At 40.5% G+C, this 21,580-nt stretch overlaps 1 protein-coding gene across 9 annotated transcripts in view; it reads right to left on the reverse strand.

The window, feature by feature from the left end:
* MYLK (myosin light chain kinase) overlaps window positions 1-21,580 on the reverse strand; it is a 449,378-nt gene that overhangs the window by 53,991 nt on the left and 373,807 nt on the right. For all 9 annotated transcript variants that reach the window (XM_069064950.1, XM_069064948.1, XM_069064951.1 and 6 more), the window contains 4 exons: window positions 16,558-16,860; window positions 4,526-4,558; window positions 4,288-4,381; window positions 2,449-2,652 (listed from right to left, as the gene is read on the reverse strand). In XM_069064950.1, the coding sequence (XP_068921051.1) occupies window positions 2,449-2,652; window positions 4,288-4,381; window positions 4,526-4,558; window positions 16,558-16,860 (634 nt within the window). The remainder of the gene's footprint in view (window positions 1-2,448; window positions 2,653-4,287; window positions 4,382-4,525; window positions 4,559-16,557; window positions 16,861-21,580) is intronic.

The following is a 21,580-nucleotide window of genomic DNA, read 5'->3' on the forward strand; positions in this document are numbered from 1 at the left end:
TGGTTGCCTCATCTGTTTAATGAGAAAATTAGATTAGATGGCTTCTGAAGTCCTTTCCAATTGATCTAGGATTCTATGATGGTGGGCAGCTAGGTGGCACAGTAGTTAGAGTGCTGGGTCTGGAGTCAGGAAGACCTGAGTTCAAATCCAGTCTCAAACACTTGCTAGCTGTGTGACTCTGAGCAAGTCACTTAACACTGTTTGCCTTAGTTTCCTCATCTGTAAAATGGGCTGGAGAGGGAAATGGCAAACCACTCCAGTATCCTTTCCAAGAAAACCCCAAATGGGATCACAAAGAGACAGACCCAACTGAAAAGAATGAACAAAACAAGAGTGATTAGGCTTATTGTGCCTGAGGACTCGGCTTTGGGGGTAGGGAGAGGTTGTTACATGATAACTTCCAGCAGTTGATGTCAAGTCAGAGTAGAAGAGGCTGTCTTGCGGAGTAAGTGGATGAGTCTCATGTCATAGAGGTCTTTAAGCAGAGACTGGATGACGACTATTTGTCAGATGCATGTTTCAAAGTAGGAATTAGGATGGATGTCCTCTGAATCCTATCCAACTGCTTGGGTGTGCCTAGTTCTTTCCATATGAGAGGCTCCTGGGATCCATTTCCAAAATGCTGAACATTACCAAGTCACTGCTCCTCTATTTCCCTCAACTAATTGCTCTTAAGGAAGTAACATTTTAATGGAAGAGGATGATACATAAAGGGCATTTAGATAGGAAGAGTGGATATAGCATTTTATAGATTTAGAAAGAGGCATTCAGACTCAGTCATTGTTAAAAGTCAAGGTCTCCATTGTCACCTCTGCCTCACACTAAGACTTTTATAGTCTCACTGCATTTAAGACTTTATGCTGTTCAAGAGGGAGGGGGATGCTGGGTGAAAGCCAGTCCAGCTGAAAACTTTATACATTTTCTCCCTTTGTTTTCCATTCAGCTTGCCAATTCCTAATTCCAAGCTAAGTATGGAATTCAATGCACCAGCACTGCTGCCCTCTTATGCCCAAACCCCTCCTGCTCCCTGCCCCTTCCCTTGCATCCCTGCTCAAAAATTTATACAAGTACTGACATAAATATTCCATTACTGGAATAGGTGCCGAGGGCATTATGACTGCGGTGGCAGCCACGTGGAGGAAGGAGGCAGGCAATGGAGCTCGGAGTTGAGGACTACTTCAAAGTGACTGAGGAATTTTTTCTGTATCTTATATGGCTCAAAAGGATCATAAAATGTTCGAGCTGGAAGGGACCCTATATATCATCTCATGCAAATATGCCCTCTTTTTTTGTTTCCTTTTCTATATATGGGCGAAAACTGAGGTTAAGCTAAGATTAGAACTCAGGTCTCCAGGTTCCTAACCCAGTGTTGTTTCCATAGGACCTCACTGTCTTTAAGTATGGACTTGGTGTAGAAGGACTACATCTCCAGCAGGAAATAGTTTAAGAAATACCCTTAGTGGCACCTAGGTGGCACGGTGAATAGAACACTTGCCCTGGAGTCAGGAGGACCTGAGTTCAAATTCGACCTCAGACACTTAACACTTACTAGCCATGTGACCTTGGACAAGTCACTTAACCCCAAATGTCCTCCAAAAAGCAAAAAAAAAAAAATTCCCTTAGCACTGAGGATAGGGGGAGCAAAGTGGTAGAGCAAATGGAGGTAGAGAGTTTAGGGCTGAACCAGGGCAGGGAGATGTAAGATGAACAAGTCTCTCTATACCATACTCTCCCAGGCTCCTGAACATCCCACCTGCTTCACCTTCCTGAGGAAAAAGCTGTATCTTGGCCTTTATCCGCAACTGAAAACCCCATAGCTCAGCGTTAGTACTTTAGAGAGGATGAGACAGTCTAGTTGGTCCATTGCCATCAGCACAGATTGTAGGGGCAAGGTTCAGGGTTGAAACAAAGCGACAAAAAAATTAGCTCTCCCCAGACCCACAAAAATCTTCTGGCTAGAAAAGATGTTGAGAAGTCAACTAGTCTAACATAGCCTAGATTGTACCTAACTCAAGAGAGGAGTTAAAAATCTTGGTTGAATTAGGAGAGTTGAAGAGGAAAAGGATAAATATAAGGATAAATGGGACTACAGAGAGGTGAAGAATTCTGCCTTGGGTCACAGAGAGCCAAGATTAGAGTCCTGGACTCCTCAGAATGCATTCTTGTGTCTTAAATAAAGCTCCGGAAAGGAAAAGATTCAATGTCTCTTCTCCCTTTCTTCCCTCCCATCTCCAACTCTCCCCACTTCTCTCCCACTTTGGTTTGTAGTTACCTACAGTTGAACTCTCCCTAATCAAGGGCAGCCAATGTGACCAGTGGTACCATGTTCTTTGGTTTTTAAATGGTGAGGGTGGTGGTAGGAGATGAGGAGGACAGGTGGAAGTGGCTTATGACTTTGGATACTGTGTTACCTTGGGGAGAAGGGTTGTATGGGTGGGAAGCACTCACATTTCCAAGACCATGACAATGTTGGCTTTCTCCTCAAAGGCATCAACGCATTGCACAAGCTTGGGGTGGTGTAGACAGTTCATGATGTCAATCTCCTGCCGGATATTCTCTTTATCTTTTGCTGAATATGCCTTGAAGAATTTCCCTGCCCAAATTTTTCCAGTTTTCTTTTCAACAAGTCGAAAGACCTGTCCAAATTTCCCACTGTAAAGGGAAAAAAGAGTTTGGGGTGGGGTGGGAAAGGATCATTTAACCATCATGCCCATGAGATGTAGACCAGAGGTAGTAAACCTCCTTTGCACAGCCCATCCGCTTGAACCTTTGCAATCATCCAACTATATCCCATGTCTCCTTCCCTAAGGTATTTCCTCCATTAGATTGGGAGCATACTCCTCAAGGGAAGAGACTCCTTTTCTTCTATTAGGCAAGGAGTTCTTAGCCTTTTTTGTGTTATGGACTGACCACTGGCAATTTTTATCAGAATAATATTTTTAAATGAATAAAATATGTAGGATTACAAAGAAACCCAAATATATCAAAATACAGTTATCAAGAGATTATAGATTATACACTAGTTATAAGAAGTTCTGCATTAGACCTTTCTTGTTATAAGGAAATGGGACGTGGGGCAGTCTTTGGGGGAGGAAGAGGAGATGGTATTAATCTTTACAACTCTGTTGCTCTTCTCCAGAATGACTGTGTCTAGAGTATTTCTGAAAGGGATTTTCTAATTCAGTCTCTGATCTCGTTAGGTGCCACCCAGGTAGGTATTATCAGGTTTAAATTTCTGTCTTTCCCTATAAATACATTTTCCTGTAGTGAGAGTAACAGCCTAGTTCCATATCCTCTTTCCCTTATTTAAGTTAAAGCCTTCAGAGTGACTGGTGATGGATAAAAACTAGGGGAGATCTTAGGGATGGAGATCACCTCCCTCCATTGACTCTCCCTCCTTCTGATAGACAGAGCTAATGCTAATTTCATTCCCATTAATGAGTGTAATGAATGAGCCCTATATTTCAACAGAAATGATGGACTTAAATTAGATTACTCAGATTTAAGGGAGGGTGGGGTACACTTCTGGCTCCCCTGACTTCTGGGGATAATTAAAAAAATCTTTTTAGAAAAAATCACACTTGTGATTTCATCAGTATAAGAAGCTCCCAGTGATTGGGGTGTCCAGGTGGTGCAATGAGTAAGAGCACCAACTCCAGAGTCGGGAGACCTGGGATTGGTTCCGGCCTCAGATACTTGGCACCCACACAAAAATAACTGGCCATGTAACCTTGAGCAAGTTACTTAACCCCAACTGCTTAAAAAAAAAAGGAAGCTCCCAGTGAGAAAAATCCCTCCACCAATGCAGATCTACACATTCTGTGTGACTTAAAGTCTTTTTAAAGAAAGCTGCCTCAGGGCACTAACAGAATAAGGGAATGCCACAGTCAGTTCGCATAAGGCAGGAACTGAAGCTCCTTTCTCTGACTTTGAGGCCAGGGCTTAGCCATTATGCCTCTCTTCCCTTCTCCAGTTGGGGTTGTAAGGGATGAGGTGGGGAATATATCATTAATATGATATATATATATATAAAATTAATAAGTAATACTTTTAAATGGGTCATACATCTTAGCAGCTGCTAATTCAGGCAGTGCATTTGAAGTGCTTTCCTGGTGGGATGATGGAGGCCAGTTGTTCTCAAAGATGGAGAGTAACATAGGTGGGAATTTATGAAAGTAACATCCTATGTTTAAACAGGTAACTCTCCCTAAGAATCAGCCTCCTGCCCTGCTGCCATTCCAAAGCCACTAGCCTCAAAGCTGGAGAGCAGGCTCCCACCCCACTTACGATCCTAATCTCTCCTCGATGTCATAGAAATCAGCAACTTTTTGTTCCGTGTTGATTGCCACTGTCCGGTAGTCTACCTCGGGCTCCTTCTCATCTACAAACAGGGGATCAGGGTTAGGGTCAGCAATCAGAATCTGCCCTCCCCTCTGCCCAGGATTTACATGCCCCCACCCCAGTATAATTAATTCATTCTTGCACTCCATCTCAATCTCAGAGAGAATTATGGGGTGTTCCATACCATCATCTGACAGTTCCACTTCATCCTTCGGTTCTGTTGGAAAAAAAAAGAGAGGGAAAAGAGTCAGACAGTCTGCTTAGTGGTGAACATCCAAAAAAAAGTGGAGGAAGCACAGGAGACCATATCTCAGCTTTACCAGGCACAAATATCTGACCATGAGCCCCAGAGCCAAGTAAGAGCTACCTTTCCTTCTCTCCTCTGTTACTCTGGGGTGCCAAAAAGCTGACCAGTGGGGAAATGGCCATAAGGTGTGGAACAAGAGAATGGGGAAAAAGAGACTAACTTTTAAACTATTCAGAGATGGTTAAAAAAAAAGTGGCATGGTTCTTCAAGAATGTCAAGAACAAGAAAGCCCAGAACAACGTGAGGTTGGCAAAGGATGTGAAATTGTATTAGGGACCAGAAGAAGATCCAAAGAGCTATGGGACCACTAGTTGGCATAGATGGGATTATGACAATAGATGACAGAATGAGGGCAGAACTAATAAACTTTAATTTGCTTTGTTCTTCTCCACTAAGGAGAGTTATCTTCAGACTGGAAAGTGAGGAACAAAGATGGTTAACAAGAGAATGGAAATCCAAGAGATGTAGGGAGATATTAAGATAATATCTTGCTATACTTAGCCAGCTCAAGTCACCAACCCAGATGAAAGATATTTCAGGGTACCAGAAAAAAACTTGTGGATTTGATTGCTGAGTCATCATAAATAATCTTTGGGGAACTGCGGATAAAAGGGAGCCATCTGACAAAGTCCGTCATAGGCAAATGTACAAGTATTCAGAAAGAGAGTAAAAGCAGATTCTTGAAATTATAGACTGGTAAGTTTGAGGTTTATTTTTGCCAATAGTCTGATATATCTTATTAAGGGAATAGTTTATGACTGTTATTAAGAAAGAAAAACTAAGGGGTGGCTAGGTGGTGCAGTGAATAGAGCACTGGCCCTGGAGTCAGGAGGACCTGAGTTCAAATCTGGCCTCAGACACTTAACACTTACTAGCTGTGTGACCTTGGGCAAGTCACTTAATCCCAATTGCTCTGCATTCCCCCTTCCAAAAAGGGGGAAAAAAAGAAAGGAAAACTATAATTACTAAGAGACAGAATGGATTAATTAATAGGTTATGCTAGGATAATTCCATTTTCTTTTATGACAGTGATACTAAACTGTTAGTGAGATGAATGCAGTAGACACGAGACAAATATATAGATGATAAAAAAATATATAGGCATTTTTGTTGTTTTTGCTGTTGTCATTTCAGTTGGTTCCAACTCTTTGTGATCCTATTTTGGGGTTTTCTTGGCAAAGATACTGAAGAAGTTTACCATTTCCTTCTCCAACTCATTTTACCAATGAGGGAATAGAAGCAAACAGGGTTAATAGCTAGTAAGTGTCTGAGACTGGATTTGAACTCAGGTCTTCCTGACTCCAGGCTTAGCACTCTATCCACTGTGCCACCTAGTTGCCCATATGGATATATAGATAATAGATCTATATAGATAATAGATCTATATAGATGAGGTGGTACAGTCAGGAAGACTCGTCATCTTGTGTTAAAATCTGACTTTAGGCACTTCCTAGCTGTGTGACGCTGGGCAAATCACTTTACTCTTTTTGTCTCAGTTTCCTCATCTGTAAAATGAACTGGAGAAGGAAATGGTAAACCACTCCAGTATCTTTGCCAGGAAAAATCCATATGTGGTCACAGAGAATCAGACATGACTGAAATGATTCAACAACAACCAGATATGTAGATAATAATAACAACTAGCACTTATATAGTGCTTTAAGGCTTGTGAAGTACTATCGATCTATCTCTCTCTCTACCTATCTATGTCATCTCGTTTGATCCTTACAACAATCTTGTGAAGTGGGTACTATTATTATTATCATTCCAATTTTACAGATGAAGAAGCTGAAGAAGAGAGTTTAAAATCAGTGTCTGTGGCAGAATTTCAACACAGATCTTACTGACTACAAAGTCCAACAAAACTTTTATCCTTTATGCCACCTAGCTACTGATTATTAAAGACATATGAGAGAACAGACTGAATAATAACACAGGGAGATTTAGAACAGAATGATTGAACCCAAAGAATATTGATTAATAGATATATATAAAGTTGGAAGAAAATCTTTAGTGGAATAGCCTGGGGATCTGTCCATGGTTCTGTTCCATTTATCTTTTTTTTTTTTAATCAATGACTTAGATGAAAGCACAAAAGGTAGGCTTATCAAGGACGCCCAAGACACTGAGCCCATAGAGATAATGGATATATTAGATAATAGATGCAAAATTCAAAAAAGACCCATGACTGGCTAGAACGATGGGCTGAATTTAATAAGATTAAATTTAATAAGGACAAATAGCTATAATCATAAATAACTCTTCTAACCCTGGACAATCTGTTTAACACGAAGGGATAAAATACTAAGGGGAAGATGTAGGAAAGTAGGATCCTTAGCAAATGATACTACACAAGTACTTTCCTGGAATATCAATAAGACTGACCCGGAGTAAAAGTTATATTAGAACCATGGCTAAAGTCAGTTTAAGTTTAAGGGTGACACTGCCATTAGAAGTATTTTCTGATTGGGAGGCATTTTTAGGGTTGGGGTCAGTATTAGGTTTATAATCCTAGTTAGGGATGAGATTAGGCTAGAATTATATTTAGGGAAAAGCGTTATACCAACTTGGAGTTAGCAGGAGGATTATGGATAGGGCATGGACTGTAGTGGTCTAGTTTGCATTTTCTAGTCTTAAAGGAATGAAGATTAAATGGGACACATTATTTGCTAAAACCAAGGTGTCTGGATTTGGAAGAAAAGAAGCTGGGTTGGAATGTTAACTCTACCACTTACCTGTGGGACCTTGGATTCAGTCACTCAAATAGTTTTAGATTTGCCTAGCTGTGCTATCATCCAGTCTACATTTTTCCATCTCAGCCACAAGGTTATTATAAAAGACTCCCTCAGATGTCTTTAAGAATCAGCAGCTAAAATGTTTCAAATTGTCTTTACATGTAACTGGGAAAAAATAAAATATTATTAAAAAAACAATTAACATCTGGGTGGCACAATGGATAAGAGTGCTGGACTTTGTAGTCAGAAAGCCTGGAGTTCAAATCATGCCTCAGACATTGATTTTACCTCTAACAGCTTCTCTCTGGGCCTTAGTTTCCTTATCTATTAAATGAGGGAACTGTACTAGATGACATGTAAAGTCCTTTCCATCACTCAATTAATGATCTTATTCTGGGAGTGAGGTATGGAATTTATCATATCTCAGGTAAAACAAATTCTCTTACCCACCACCCTCAAGATTTGCATTACATTCATTTTGGTCCCTTGATAGAAATTGTATTTCCTTTCTGCAACAGAAATTACCTAGCATGGTCTGATATCTAAAAGAAGACTGGGAAAATCTTTTGTTCTTTTTTATACCTCTCTTCTCTTTCCCTAAAGCTTAGAGCCTGCAATCAACCACTTCCTTCTCTTCCCCTTCCTATCTTCTCAATACATAATGCAGCTGGGCTTGAGGGGTTGGGAGAGAGGTTTTCCTGTTTGGAAGCCCTAAGTGGCCTTGTTCCACTCCTCTGAATTCCAGGAGATTTCAACACTTCCCTTGGAATTTTAACAGCAAGGGAAGGGGAGGAGTGTCATTGGGAAACAAGGGAAGTCAAGCTTGCTCCCATTAGACTTAATCAACCCAACTAACCTACTCTAAACAGACTTATCTAACCCACTGACTGTGTGATGCTGGGCAAATCATTTAACTCAGTCTGCCTCAGTTTCCTCGTCTGTAAAATGAGTTGGAGAAGGAAATGGCAAACCAATTCAGCATCTTTGTTGAGAAAACCCCAAATAAGGTCACAAAGAGTGAGATGTGCCTGAAATGACTGAACAACAATTGCCTTCTTAAATTTTTTCTCTCTTTGGTATCTTTCCTGAGAGTTGTGACATGATTTGTTCCATCTTAACAGCTCTTCATCTTTCTAATAATAAGAGTGCAGAGATGCAAAGAGTCTTTCTAACGTCTCCTTTAGCTAGTGGGCCTCTCTGCTTGTACTTTCAGTAAATACAATCAGTGATACTAGGTTGTAGCTACATATAGCAATCAAGATTTACAAAATACTTTATATACATTAATTAATTTATTCTTAGCACTACTGAGTTAGACTGAAAGAGACCTTAGAGGCCATTGAGTTCAATTTCCTTATTTTACAGATGAAGAAACTGAGGCAAAGAAAGGTTAACAGGATTTGGACTTTGTTCTTCCTGACTCCAAAGGCTAGTACTCTATCCATTACTTTATGCTCACAACAACCTTTTGATGCTGTAATAGCAGGTATTATTTCCATTTTATAGATGAGGGAACTCGAACCAAGAGGTTATACAACAAGTAAGTGGGTTTGGACCCAGGTTATTTCTCAACTCATTGTTCAGTATTCTTTCCTTTATATCACTTTGAAGGCAAATAAACATAGTACATAACCTGTGACAGTGCCCTCAATGTTCACATTTCCTCTGGATAACTCTCTTCTTCACCTATTTCATTGTTAGCAAATTCTCCTTCATCCCAGACCACTTCTTTTCACAATCCTTGATTCTTGCACAAATGGAAACCTGACACTCTTTGGAGGATGACTTTTAACATATCTTTTATGCTTGTTGATACTTTTCTTAAGCTACCCACCACCCACACTTAATACAGTGGGCCAGATGGAGAAGTTAGTATACTCTTTGCTCTCTACTGTCACTTCCAGATCCCCCCTTTCCCACTATCAGTCAGTAGCCATCTTTCCTCTTTTGAGGTTCATTGTATCCATCTACATTACCCTGATCAATCCTTGTCATGGTAATATACCAACCTTCCATGGTTCTTCTTCTTCTTTTTGTGAACAGTTCAGTGACAGATTCAGTGTTCTTTTCTCTTTCAACTCTTGTCTTCATTCTTGGGTACTTTGAGAAACATGTGAATGTTCCTTCAAATACCCTAGACTCCTACGTCAACTACCTTCTCAAACCCCTTTACCTAAAGATCTAACCCACCTCAACTACCCAAAGGAGTGGCCATCCCTTAAATCTTATCATTGCATATAACTGTGCCAACTCTATGATCTTTAAATCTGAAATTCCCTGCTCTCATCCTAATCTGCTTTTCTTCCATCTCTTTCTCCCTGTCCCATTCCCCCAAACCTATTCTCTGCCTTCACTGTAACCTTCAGTCCCTCCTTTTCAGAACTTTTCTGCTCTCCCAGTTTGGCTCTACTCTGAATTTCCTTTCTTCATAGTCTTGGCCCTATAGTGAAACATTCCAAATGTACACTGTCCTCCATCTTTCACTACCTTCCCTTATTTGTCCTCTATCATTCAAATCTTACTAGTTCTCAACCCAGGAAGTCAAACCATCATGCCAACTAGGTCCACTATAAATCCATATTATCTAATCCCAGTTGGGTCCTCACTGCTACACAGAAATCATCTTAAAGCATAAATCACTTCCTTGCTCAAAAACTTTGAGGGAATTCCTACCGCCCCAGGATAAAACACAAACCAACTTGGCACTTATGACCCTCTACTACCTTGCTTAGCTCTAACTTTCCACTCATATTTCATACTACTCCCCTTTCACAAAATGATTTTCTACTGAAACTGGATCTGTGTTCTACCCTCCAGCTCCCACTTCCATGCACTCTCATTGGCCACTGACTAGCCAGGAATTGTATGGCTTCCTTTCAGAAACCATATCTTCTTTCATGGCTCTGTTCAGCTATTACTTTTACCATGAACTTATCCTTCTTAGAAATTTTTCTCTCTTTGGTGTCTTTCCTGAGAGTTCTGAAATGATTTGTTCCATCTTAACAGCTCTTCATCTTTCTAATAATAAGAGTGCAGAGATGCAAATAGGGTTGTCTCCCTCCTTACCTTTCTTTATATTATACTAATTTGTGGACAAGTATGTCCCCTCCATAAGAATGCAAACTCCTTGAGGGTAGGGACTGTTGTCCAATTTCTTGTACACAGTAGGTGCTTTACCAAAGTATAATGAATTGAATCATTATTTCTAAATAGATGAACAATCCTTTGTGAATGCCCTCTTCTCCTACCCTTCCATTCTTCCAACCTCATCTCTATAACCTACTAAAATCAGACCTATGTTGTCTCTTCCTAGGGACAGTTAGGTGGTGCAGTGAATAGAGTGCCAGTTCTAGAGTCAGGAGGATCTGAGTTCGAATTTGGACTCAGACATTTACTAGCTGTATGACCCTGGGCAAGTCACTTAACCTTGTTTGCCCTGGTTTCCTCATCTGTAAAATGAACTGGAAAAGGAATTAGCAAATCAGTCCAGTATCTCTGCCAAGAAAACCCCAAAAGCGAGTCACAAAGAGTTGGACATGACTAAAAAATGACTCAACAACAATCTCTCTTCATGGTCATAGGAATACCTAAGAAGCCTTGTTTAAAATCCTGCTCATCTCCTTCCCCTGACTCAGTAAACATCCTCTACCAGCAGGTAGCACTTAGGTCCTTACACCTCACCCAGGAACAGGCACACCTCTATTGTTGATGCTTCATGTTTTTTTTTTTTAATCTCATGCCCACAAAATTATCAAGTAACTCCCTTATTAAAAAAAAAGTCTCCTGCTTTTATGAGCTCATCTAGTGATTTCTGCAGCTCTCCCTGCCATTGCTAATTTTGACAATGACCTGGAGAAGGTAGCATGACTGGGGAGGAGGAGGCAGCTCCAAGTATTGGAATTAAAGAAAAACATCGGGATTGGCTAGGTGGTGCAGTGAATGTAGCACCTGCCCTGGAGTCAGGAGGGCCTGAGCTCAAACCCAGCCTCAGACACTTGACACTTAACTAGCAGTGTGACTTTGGGCAAGTCACTTAGCCCTGACTGCCTCAAAAAAAAAATCAACTGAACTTTGTATGCACCTGATCAGCCCACAAACACCACTGCATCCAACACTACCAAAAGGGAACTTTCCTTTCTTCCTCCTTTCATATACAACCAAATTAGGACTTGGGATCATTAATGTTTGCCAAGTGCAGATATTTGGGGCAGCTAGGTGGCATAGTGGATGGAGTACCGGGCCTAGAGTCAAGAAGACTCATCTTGCTGAGAAAAAAATGCGGCCTCAGACACTTACCAGTTGTATGACCTTGGACAAGTCACTTAACCCTATTTGCCTTGGTTTCCTCATCTGTAAAATGAGAAGGAAATGGTAGGCAAACTGCTTCACTGAATATGCCAATAAAACCTTAAATGGGGCCACAAAAATTTGGACACAACTGAACAGCAACCAAATAAGAAATGTTTTAAAAGATGCTTATGTAAATGTCAATAGGCAATGTGATGTGGTGCATAGAGAGATGACTTGAAGCCATGAGGGTTTGGGTCCAGGTCCTACTTCTGTGATCCTGGGCAATTCCTTAACCTTTCAGTGATCCAGGAAACTATCTGAGACCCTAAGTTACAGTGAACACTCTGACTTCCATTGGTACAGGGAGGTTCCTAAAGTCAGAGGTATAACCCCCAGATACAAATGTCACTTATCATTACTGATTCCCTTTTTGGGATTTTTTTCCCCTTCAGTGCATCTCTGAGGTGAGGGAAGAGACCAGGAAGAACACCATCAGAAAACCTGTGAGGGAATCCAAGACCAACCGGTCAATGAATGGGCCTTTATTAAGTGCCAGGTACCATGATAAGCATTAAACTACAAGTCACTTCACTTCTCTGTGTCCTGGATTCTCTATGTCTGGTCCAGATTTCTCTCTCTCTCAAAAGAAAGGGCTGGACTGGATGACCTCTGGCTTCCCTCCAGCTCTAAAATTTTTTAATTTCATTATAAAAGACTTCCTTTTCTTCAAATTCTTACCCAATAGCCCTCAATCACACATTCCTTTGCCTAGATCCTCCAAGTTATGTGGAAAAGGTGGGATTCCTAGATTTACGTGGTAGATTTAGGACTCCAGATGGCATCTCGGAGGTCGATCGATCAGCATTCATTAAGTATTTACTATGTACCAGGCACTATGCTAAGCACTGGGGATACACAGAAAGCTAAAAGCCCAGGCCTGGATCACACTTTTTTTTTTGCTTTTTGGAGGGCAACTGGAATTAAGTGACTTGCCCAAGGTCACACGGCTAGTTTTTGTGTTAAGTATTTGAGGCCGCGTTTGAACTCAGGTCCTCCTGACTCCAGGGCCTGTGCTCTATTTTACTGCACCACCTAGCCTCCCCTCTGGATCACATTCTAAATAGGTAGACAACATACAAGCAATTTTGTGCACATAAGGCACATACAACGTAAATGGAGGGTGAAATCTTATAGAAGACACTTGGGGAGTGGGAAAAGGGACCACAAGGGCTCTTACAGAAGGTAGGATTTAAGTTGAGTCTTGAAGGAAGCCAGGGAAGCCAGGAGGCAGAGGTGAGGAGGGAGAGCATTCCAGGCATGGGGGGATGACCAGGAAAAAGGTCATCTAGTCCAATGCTTTCTTTTTACAAAGGAGGAAACTAAGACCCACAGAGGTGGGGTAGTGTCTTGTCCAAGGTCACACAGGTATTAAGTAGCAGAAATCTAAGTTCAGGATTCTTTCTCCACCTCCACTTCTTCCACCCAGGATATGACTTATAAAGACTCTGATTTCTTCCAGGAAATTGATCAAGAGGAAAGCATCATTCATTCAATTATCTCTGGACAACTGTTTAAAGAGGTGTGGGTCCTAAGAGTCATCCCCTCCCTCCAAAAGCCTTTCTAGCTTCCAAGGCAAGCAATAATTGTTAATTAAGTGCTAAATTAATATTTATTATATCTAACATCACAGCTTTAGATCAAATTTATGTTCCAGCAGGAACATATTTTTTTATGTGCCATATATTTAATTTATAGTACACTGGGGTCAAGGATAAAAAACATTTAAGGGCCCATTTTATGGAGCTCAGAGCATAATTCTACTAATTTAAATGATTATAAAAGTTCCTTGTCATGGTGCCTGTGCTTTTATGACATGCTGTTGATCCTATCTGTGATGTATTTGTTGCTGAATCCTTGGTCAGGAATGTAACCCCTGATTATAGCTTTCTTCCTTTGGGAACATATGGTCTTCTTTACGTTGTGGTTCCCAGGAACACACTGCAGTAAAAAAAAAGCAGACACTGTCTATATAAGCAACATTCCGATAAAAGAAATACTGATGCCAGTGGTATTAGAATTCCTTATCCACCCCTGCACCTGCTGGTCAGAGGTCCTAGGAATGTGAAAGTGTGTGTGTGTGTGTGTGTGTGTGTGTGTGTGTGTGTGTGTGTGTGCGCACACCAGGAAATAAGACCATAAAAAGCCTTGACGGCCAAGTTAGAGAGTTTTAACTTTATCCACTAAACCCGGGATTCAATATAATTGCTTTATAATCCCACAGATTACATTGTATGTATTTAAAAACATCATTCAGAGAAGGGGTCCATGAGGTTCACCAGATTATTGAAAGGATCTATGACAATAAAGATTAAGAGTCTATCCAAGGAAGAGTTTTGCCCAAGAGCCATTGAAGATATTTGGAGCGTTATACTCACATGATTTAGTGAGATTATGCTCTGGCCAGATAACCTGAGCAGTGGAGTGTGGAAGGAGAGAGGCAGGTTAGAGGCAGGGGTTAAGGAGGCTGTTGTGATCATCCAGGTATGAGGGGAGAAGCCCCAAAGCCAGAGGTTGAGCTCAGCCAACAACATTACCAAGTGCTGCCTGAACCAGATTAAAATGTAACTGGAAAATATTTAACAAAATACATACAAGTATGAGACACGGATAATATTAATATGTGGTTTTCTAAATCAATATGTGCTGCAGGGATCCTTATGTAAAGTCAGTAGCCCCTGTTCTGCTCAAATTTGATACTATATCCATAAACTATGGTGCTAGCAACAGAGAAAAGAAGAGATTTCTATAAAAGACATTAAGAAAGAAAAAGTCACCTGAAGTAGAAGACTTGCGTTCAAACCTCACCTCAGACCCTTACTGGCTGTGTGACTTTGGGCAAGTCACTCAGTTTCTCTGAGCCTTACTGTCCTAATCTGTACAATGGGGATAATTAATTGTACCTACTTCACAGGATTGATATAAGGATAAATGAGATACAATATAAAGCACTTTATAAACCTTGAAGCCCAAACTAATGCTAGCTATTGTTGCTGTTCTTGTACAATTACTCTTGTACTCTGTACAATACTCTTTCCTAGGGCAGCAAACTGACCCCGAACACAATGGAACTAGGCTAATAAGGACATTGCTTTTAGTACCCCCCAGTGGTTTCTGATTAGGACCTCTCCTAGAGAAGAAATAATATTTCTTCTGTTATGAAACTGGTTAGATCTTGACTATAAAATACTTTTAAAATAAAATTTTGTTTACCAAGTTCTGCTCTGAGTAAGGGATTTGAACAGTCTGCATTTCAGGCTCTTGGAGAAGTAAGTAGGCATCATATGCACATAAAGTTCCACCTCACTCCAAGGAAAGAAATTAACAGTAAAGAGTAGTTAAGACTGAAAATAACCTGGTAAAACATCTCCTCCACATTGGAGATTTGGAAGGACCAGTCAAGGGGTGACCTAGCCCCTATACCAAAGCTATCCCTCCACAGAGCCCTGAAGACCTGATGTTTTATTTTATTTCAGTCTCTGAAAAAGTTAGTAAAGACCTTAGATGCTCACTGTAGTGCGAGGGAAATTTAGGGCAGGTTTACTAGACTTTCCGTGGCTAAGATACAAATAAAATGAAAGGAGAGAATTAAAGGAAGGAGTGTTTCTATATCATTTGAAATCTAAACTAGCCCACAGGTCAAACCAAAGGGAAGGTTATTTGATGTTTGACGACAAATTAAGAATTCAGGTTTAAGCTGATAGAGGAAAAAGTAAGAGCTGGTGATACCTGTATCAAACAGTAACTAAATAATTTGATTTACTGACAATTTCTGCTTTGCCATGAATCTCTACGTTAATGTAGACATGCACTATTATCTTCTAAGCAGCTGATTAGTTAAAGGTTAGTTGTTTTTTTTTTTAAATTGAGAGGTATTTAATGAGAATGATCAAGCACAAGGAATATCAAGGAAATTTCTAGTTCAACAATGAACATATGAAATGAGTTCTATACTTTGAGAATAAGGTCAGCTGCCTCATTGAAGAGCTAGTTATAATTTTAAATATAACATGGGACATTAGAAAGGATGGATAAGTCTGAAGTGAGAAGCTCATACATCTCTCTGGCAAAGTGTGCCTCTTGGAGCTTGCACCCTGTGACAGGGGCATGACCAACTCCGGTGGCAGTATAATGAAATTCCAGGCTCGATAAACAAGTAGAATGTGCTAGCTAAAACTAGGGAATAATAGCACAGATATCCATCGAATTATGTTACATGAACATAATGGAAAATTACTAGGTTGTAAGAAACAATGACAACGAGAAATTCAGAGAAGCATGGAAAGGCTTCTGTGAATGGACATACAACAAAGTAAACAGAAGCAGGGAAATAATATACACAATGACTAGCACAATGTAAATGGAGAGAAGGAAAAGACAACACTCCATGCTTTGTAATTATAACGACCAAACTTGACCCTAGAGCAGAGTTGAAAAAATGTACTTCTCTCTTCTGTTACAGAGATGGGGGAACTATGAGGATGGAATATTATCAATACCATTAGACTTGACTGATGTGTGATTGGCTTGGGGTTTGGTTTGTTGAAATATTCTTGTTCTTTTTTTATTCTTTGTTACAAGGGATGGCTGATTTGGTAAGGGAATAGGGAGGGGCATAAAGATGTAAGAAAAGATGTCTCTAAGAAGTTTTTTTTTTAACAGTAGATAAGCAAAATTATATTATGAAGTGATAGCATTGTCGCGGCCTCAGATCTGCGAGTGTTTCACGGACAGGGACTGTGCCATCTCTTTTCTCTGTATTGCCAGATCTACACACAGAGGGCACGCCATCCAAAAGCGAAGATGATGACGATGAATGACACTCACCTTCAGGTTTTTCTCCCACTGTGGTGAGCTCTGACTCTTGGCTGGGTTCACTGGTACCATATACATTGATCGCCCGCACACGAAACTTGTACTCTCGATCTGGCAGCAAGTTCTGGACACTGAAGGAGGTGCTGCGGCATGTGGTCAATTCTTTCCACTCCTTGTCTGCTGAGTCCCAGATCTCCACACTGTAGGACAGCACAGCGCTGCCCCCATCATATGAAGACCCGTACCATGACAGGGTCAGTGATGAGCTCCGAATATCTGAAGCACAGGGTGTGCCTGCTGGGGGATCTGGCTTATCTGGATAAATGTAAACACAGGACAAGCAGAAACACCATAAGAATTTCAAGAAGAGTCTACTTCATTCACTCAAATAAACTGGAAAACAATGGACATAAATTGCAAAGAGGAAAAACTTTCTAACAATTAGAGCTAACCAGAAATGGACCAGGCTAGTCTTGGGAAGAAGGTGGGTTCTTCTTTCTCCCCCTTATTGAGGGTTTTCAAGCAGGGGTTGGGTGACCAAATATGTTGTATTGGGGGATTCTTTGCAGGTAGCAGTTGGACTAGGTGACTGTTGAAGTCTCTCTGTACTCTGAAATTCTGTGATTCTGAAATTCAGAACCACTTATTTATGATTTGGAATGAAGCCTGACACATAGACATAACAACAAATGATTATATGCCCCTCCCCCTGCCCCCAAAAGAGTCAAAATGGAATATACATCTGCTGTTCAAAGGGCCTTGTTATGGCTCTGTGTGTGTGTGTGTGTGTGTGTGTGTGTGTGTGCGTGTGCGTGTGTGTAACAGGACTTCCAGCTCACAAGTTGTGATTTCCTGTGCTTAGTCTAAGTCATAAACACATTTCTCAGAACAGCCCAAGTTCAGGCCCTAGCTTCCCCCCTGACTTGCTATGTGACTTTAACAAGCATTTTTACCTCTCTGGGCTCAGGTTCTCACCTCTATGCAATGAGCAGGATCAGTCCTGTCTATTCTTGGCTCTCATGGTAGGTAGAAATTAGATAAGAAATGGTTATGAGCAAACCCTGACAATATGTCACTAGCTCTCCTTCTGGAATTTTGGAAGATAAGGCAGTATTTGCCATTCTCAGGGGTCAAGAAGCCTCTTGGTCATAGAACTGAGCTAATCCTGCTGAATTCTGATGAAATACAGAAATGTCCACTTATCCAAGGATGGATTTCTCCTAATAGATGCAATGGGCCATTAAAAAAATTTCAGGAATAGAATTTCCTAGTAAGCTCAATTAGCCTTTCACCTAACCAATGCAAGGCACTCCATCTAGTGGCAAATAAGGCCAACTATGGGCCACAGAGTATTTATAGGGAAAAAAAGGCTTTCTCATGGCGACATCAGGAAAGCCCACAGCTATGAAAAATAAGGACTGGAGGGACACTGGGAGACCAATAAATTTTTGCTATAACCAGCTTTGCAAGATACTGGTAATGTCTGTGTGGGTCTGAGCCAAGAGGTCTTCATCACATTTCTAAATTTTCTGTTTAAAATGTTCTTTTTAACATGGTTTGTTCTCAACTTGACCCTAAACAAGGGTGGATACAATGCATCTCTTTGTTAAAGTGGAATAAGCACTGGTTCTGATGTTAGAAGACCCGGGTTCAAATTTTATCTGCAAGATCTTGGAGATATCCCTTAATAGCCCTGGGCCTCAGTTTGCTCATCTGAAAAATCTATGTATGTGTGTTGGGGGGAGAGGGCAAGTTCGAAGTAGACTAGATGGACCTTAAGATCCTTTTCAGATTGAAATATATGACCTTATTCCCTTCTTTGATCAAGTAGGGTACTATGGATGGGGAACACTGTACATATTATAACATTTGGTTGATATGTTGGTTAGTTCTAATTGTCTTTTCCCTGACCTCCCCCTTCTCTTTTTTCCTTTTTCTTACAAGGGATGGTTCTCTGGGGATGGGTGTGGGAAGGGATATATGTGAAAATGAAAAGTGATATAAAAACAAAAGATATAAATGAAAATGTAAATCAAATTAATTTTTCCCTAGAAAATATTTTAGAATAATTTTTAGTTTTAATTGTGATCTTTGGGTATTCTAGTGAATTAGAGTCAAATAATGAAAGTGGCTAGTTGCTAAGCAATAATGATATTCTAATTTGGGGGTCTACTTTAAGAATACAATAAGTTAAAAAGCATTTAAGGCGAGGAGGAAAAAACCTGTTAAATAAACCCTTTTCCCAAAAAGTAAATTAGCTAGGAAACTTCTACATTAATGTAGATATGCACTATGCTTCTTTTTTTTTTCTTTCTGCCACAGAGGGAGAAAAAACTAGGTCTAGCTCTTCAATGGATGTGGCAGATAGATCTTTGGCTTTGGGAAAGAAGAGCTTTATAGCTGAGGGCTAAATTATGGAATAAGTTATAATTCTAAATGAAAACATTATTATTTTTTTGGGGGTGGTGGTGGCTGGGAAGAGCAATCATACAGGTTTGGAAGGAAAGGATTAAGGATCATGACAGTTATATGATGAAGAAGACATCAAATTGTTGTTATTATTACTATATTTCTCCATATTGGATTAGAAGTCACTTGAGGGTAGAGTCCATATTTTTGTCAATGATGCATAAAATTCAGACCTAGGACCACATGAAGGAATGAAAAGAGTCATAGATAAAAATCTTAAAAAGGAATATTCCCAAAGCAGTCAGATTTTCCCATGCTTTTTCAGATTTCTCATAAATACCCACACAAACACACACATGCTGTCCATGTGCTAAGCATCTGCATGTAGCACTAGGCACTTGACTTTGTATCTCCCTTGGCATTGTTGCTGGTCATAGAGTGAGGGAGCCAGGATAACAGGGAGTGGTAGAAAAGGGAAGGGAAGACCTGGGAGAGAAAGGCTATTTCCAATCTCTGCAGCTCATGTGGAATTCTCTCTCACGTGTTCTTATCCCCAGAAATACAGTTAATCCAACCACTCTAGCTATATAGCCTTCCTTTTCTCAGAAACAGAATCTTCTAGTCCTAATCAAGGATTACTTCCAACTATGTCTTGCTGAATATAAAAACAACAAGTATTTGTATAGCACCTTAAGGTATGCAAATTACTTTAAAATATCTCCTTGTTTCCTCCTGACTCTGGGAGGTAGGGGCTATTGTTTTTCTCATTTTAGAACTGGATTGTATGGGAATAATATGGACGCAGGAAGTAACAAACACATACCCTAGGCTATTCTGTTTCACTTCCTGTGGGCATTTCTTCTCCCTTTACCCTAGCACCTTGCCTCAGGTAGTAAAGAAAGAGTCAAGGGGCAGCTAGGTGGTGTAGTGAATAGAGCACCGGCCCTGGAGTAAGGAAGACCTGAATTCAAATTCGGCTTCAGACACTTGATACTTATTAGCTATGTGACCTTGGACAAGTCACTTAACCCCAATTGCCTTGCCGTCCCTCTCACAAAAAAGGAGTCAAGGGGTATTTCTGATACCCAAAGAACATCTTAATAAGTTCCTGAATTGACCTTTAAAACAAAGAGAACCTGCATGAATTAAGAATCCCTGGGAAAATGTTGTGATTTTTATTGGTGCAGGCACTGATTCCACCAATGTTTTCCAATAGCTACATGCTTTAGTGGAAGGTCTCCATGAGATTCTAGGGCTGAAAATTTATCTTCCTGAAGCTAATCAGTGGCTGAGCTTTGGGGGGAAAGGTCAGCCTATTTTTTTAAAAAAGGGAAAAAAAAGCAAGCTGTAGACTATACAAAAAGGAACAAAGTTTTAATATTTTGGAATAGAAAAAAATAATACAAAGTTAACCAAGCTAACAAAGTGTTTCCAAGTTGATGTCCTTCTTGGACATTCTTGAATCAATCAACAGGGCCATCTGCAATGAACACACTCATTGCTAGTTTGCAAATAGGTGCTGCTAAAGTGTTTGAAAGGTTTGTCTCAAGTAGGTTTACATGACTCCTGTATAATATTGTTTATGTGGCTCACATTCTTAGCAAATTCTGTTCATGGAGAATGCATTGATGTTTATAGAAAGGTAAATCTCGGCTCAATCCAAATTGGATTATCAGTACATAATTCTGAATTAGGGGGGTCTGAGTGAATGAATGAGACTTTGCTGTATATAAATATGAGTCCTCATTTCACTGAATCATTCTATTCTTAGCTCTGTGAGGGGGAAGCAGACAGAAAGCACCATTTGCCTCCATTCCATTCCCCTCCGAGGCTATTTAGAAGGGATGGTATTTAACATGCTGCTTCTGCCAGCTGGCTGGCCGCCATGCCGATGGCCCCTGTCAGTGCTGGCCTCACAAAATAAGAAACTAAACCATAAAAGGCTACAACTGCAGAATGGTTGATGGGGGGCGGGGGGTAAAGCCTTTGGGGGAGGGCAGTATATGTGTGGGTGTGGGGGGAATGTCACGGGAAAAAGCAGTTGAAGCAGCCAGCCCCCAAAACAGCACAGCAGAGGGGAGATAAAACTATGAGTTTAAAAGAACTAACACTTTCTGGGGGGTAGGGAGGGGAGGGTGGGGTTTCATACTCATACACTCCCATGCACCTGAAGGAACAGTCCAACTTAACCTCAGCCATGGAGCCAACAAGCCATTACTTATTCCTTATTCCAATGAAGTTAATATCTAGTGCCCTCAAAAGAGAGTTGGGATGGGAGGGCAGGGGTGACATAGAAATGATCAGTCTCACCATTTTTTAGATGGGGACAATGAAGCCCAGACATGTTATAAGCAAAAGACAGGATTAGTGGGGGAGAAAGAAAAAGAGGTTCTTACTCTCATCTCTCAACCCTTAACCCCTCACAAAAATGGCTGATTTCAGTTAATGGGACAAGAGATGAGAAGACAGAAGATGTAAAGAAGATAAAAGAGAGAAGTAGAAAGAATAGGAGACAGAGAAAAGAAGGAGAAGGAGAGGAAGAATGGAAGGAGAGTGAAAATGTGAAAAGAGAATTGAAGAAAAGAAGAGGGGAAGGAAGAGAGAAGAGAGGGAGAAAAGAGCAGAT

Source organism: Petaurus breviceps, unplaced genomic scaffold (assembly GCF_028583685.1).
Source record: "Petaurus breviceps papuanus isolate PSGF00001 unplaced genomic scaffold, PetGlider_PUasm1.0 90654, whole genome shotgun sequence".
NCBI classification, from domain to species: Eukaryota; Metazoa; Chordata; class Mammalia; order Diprotodontia; family Petauridae; genus Petaurus; species Petaurus breviceps.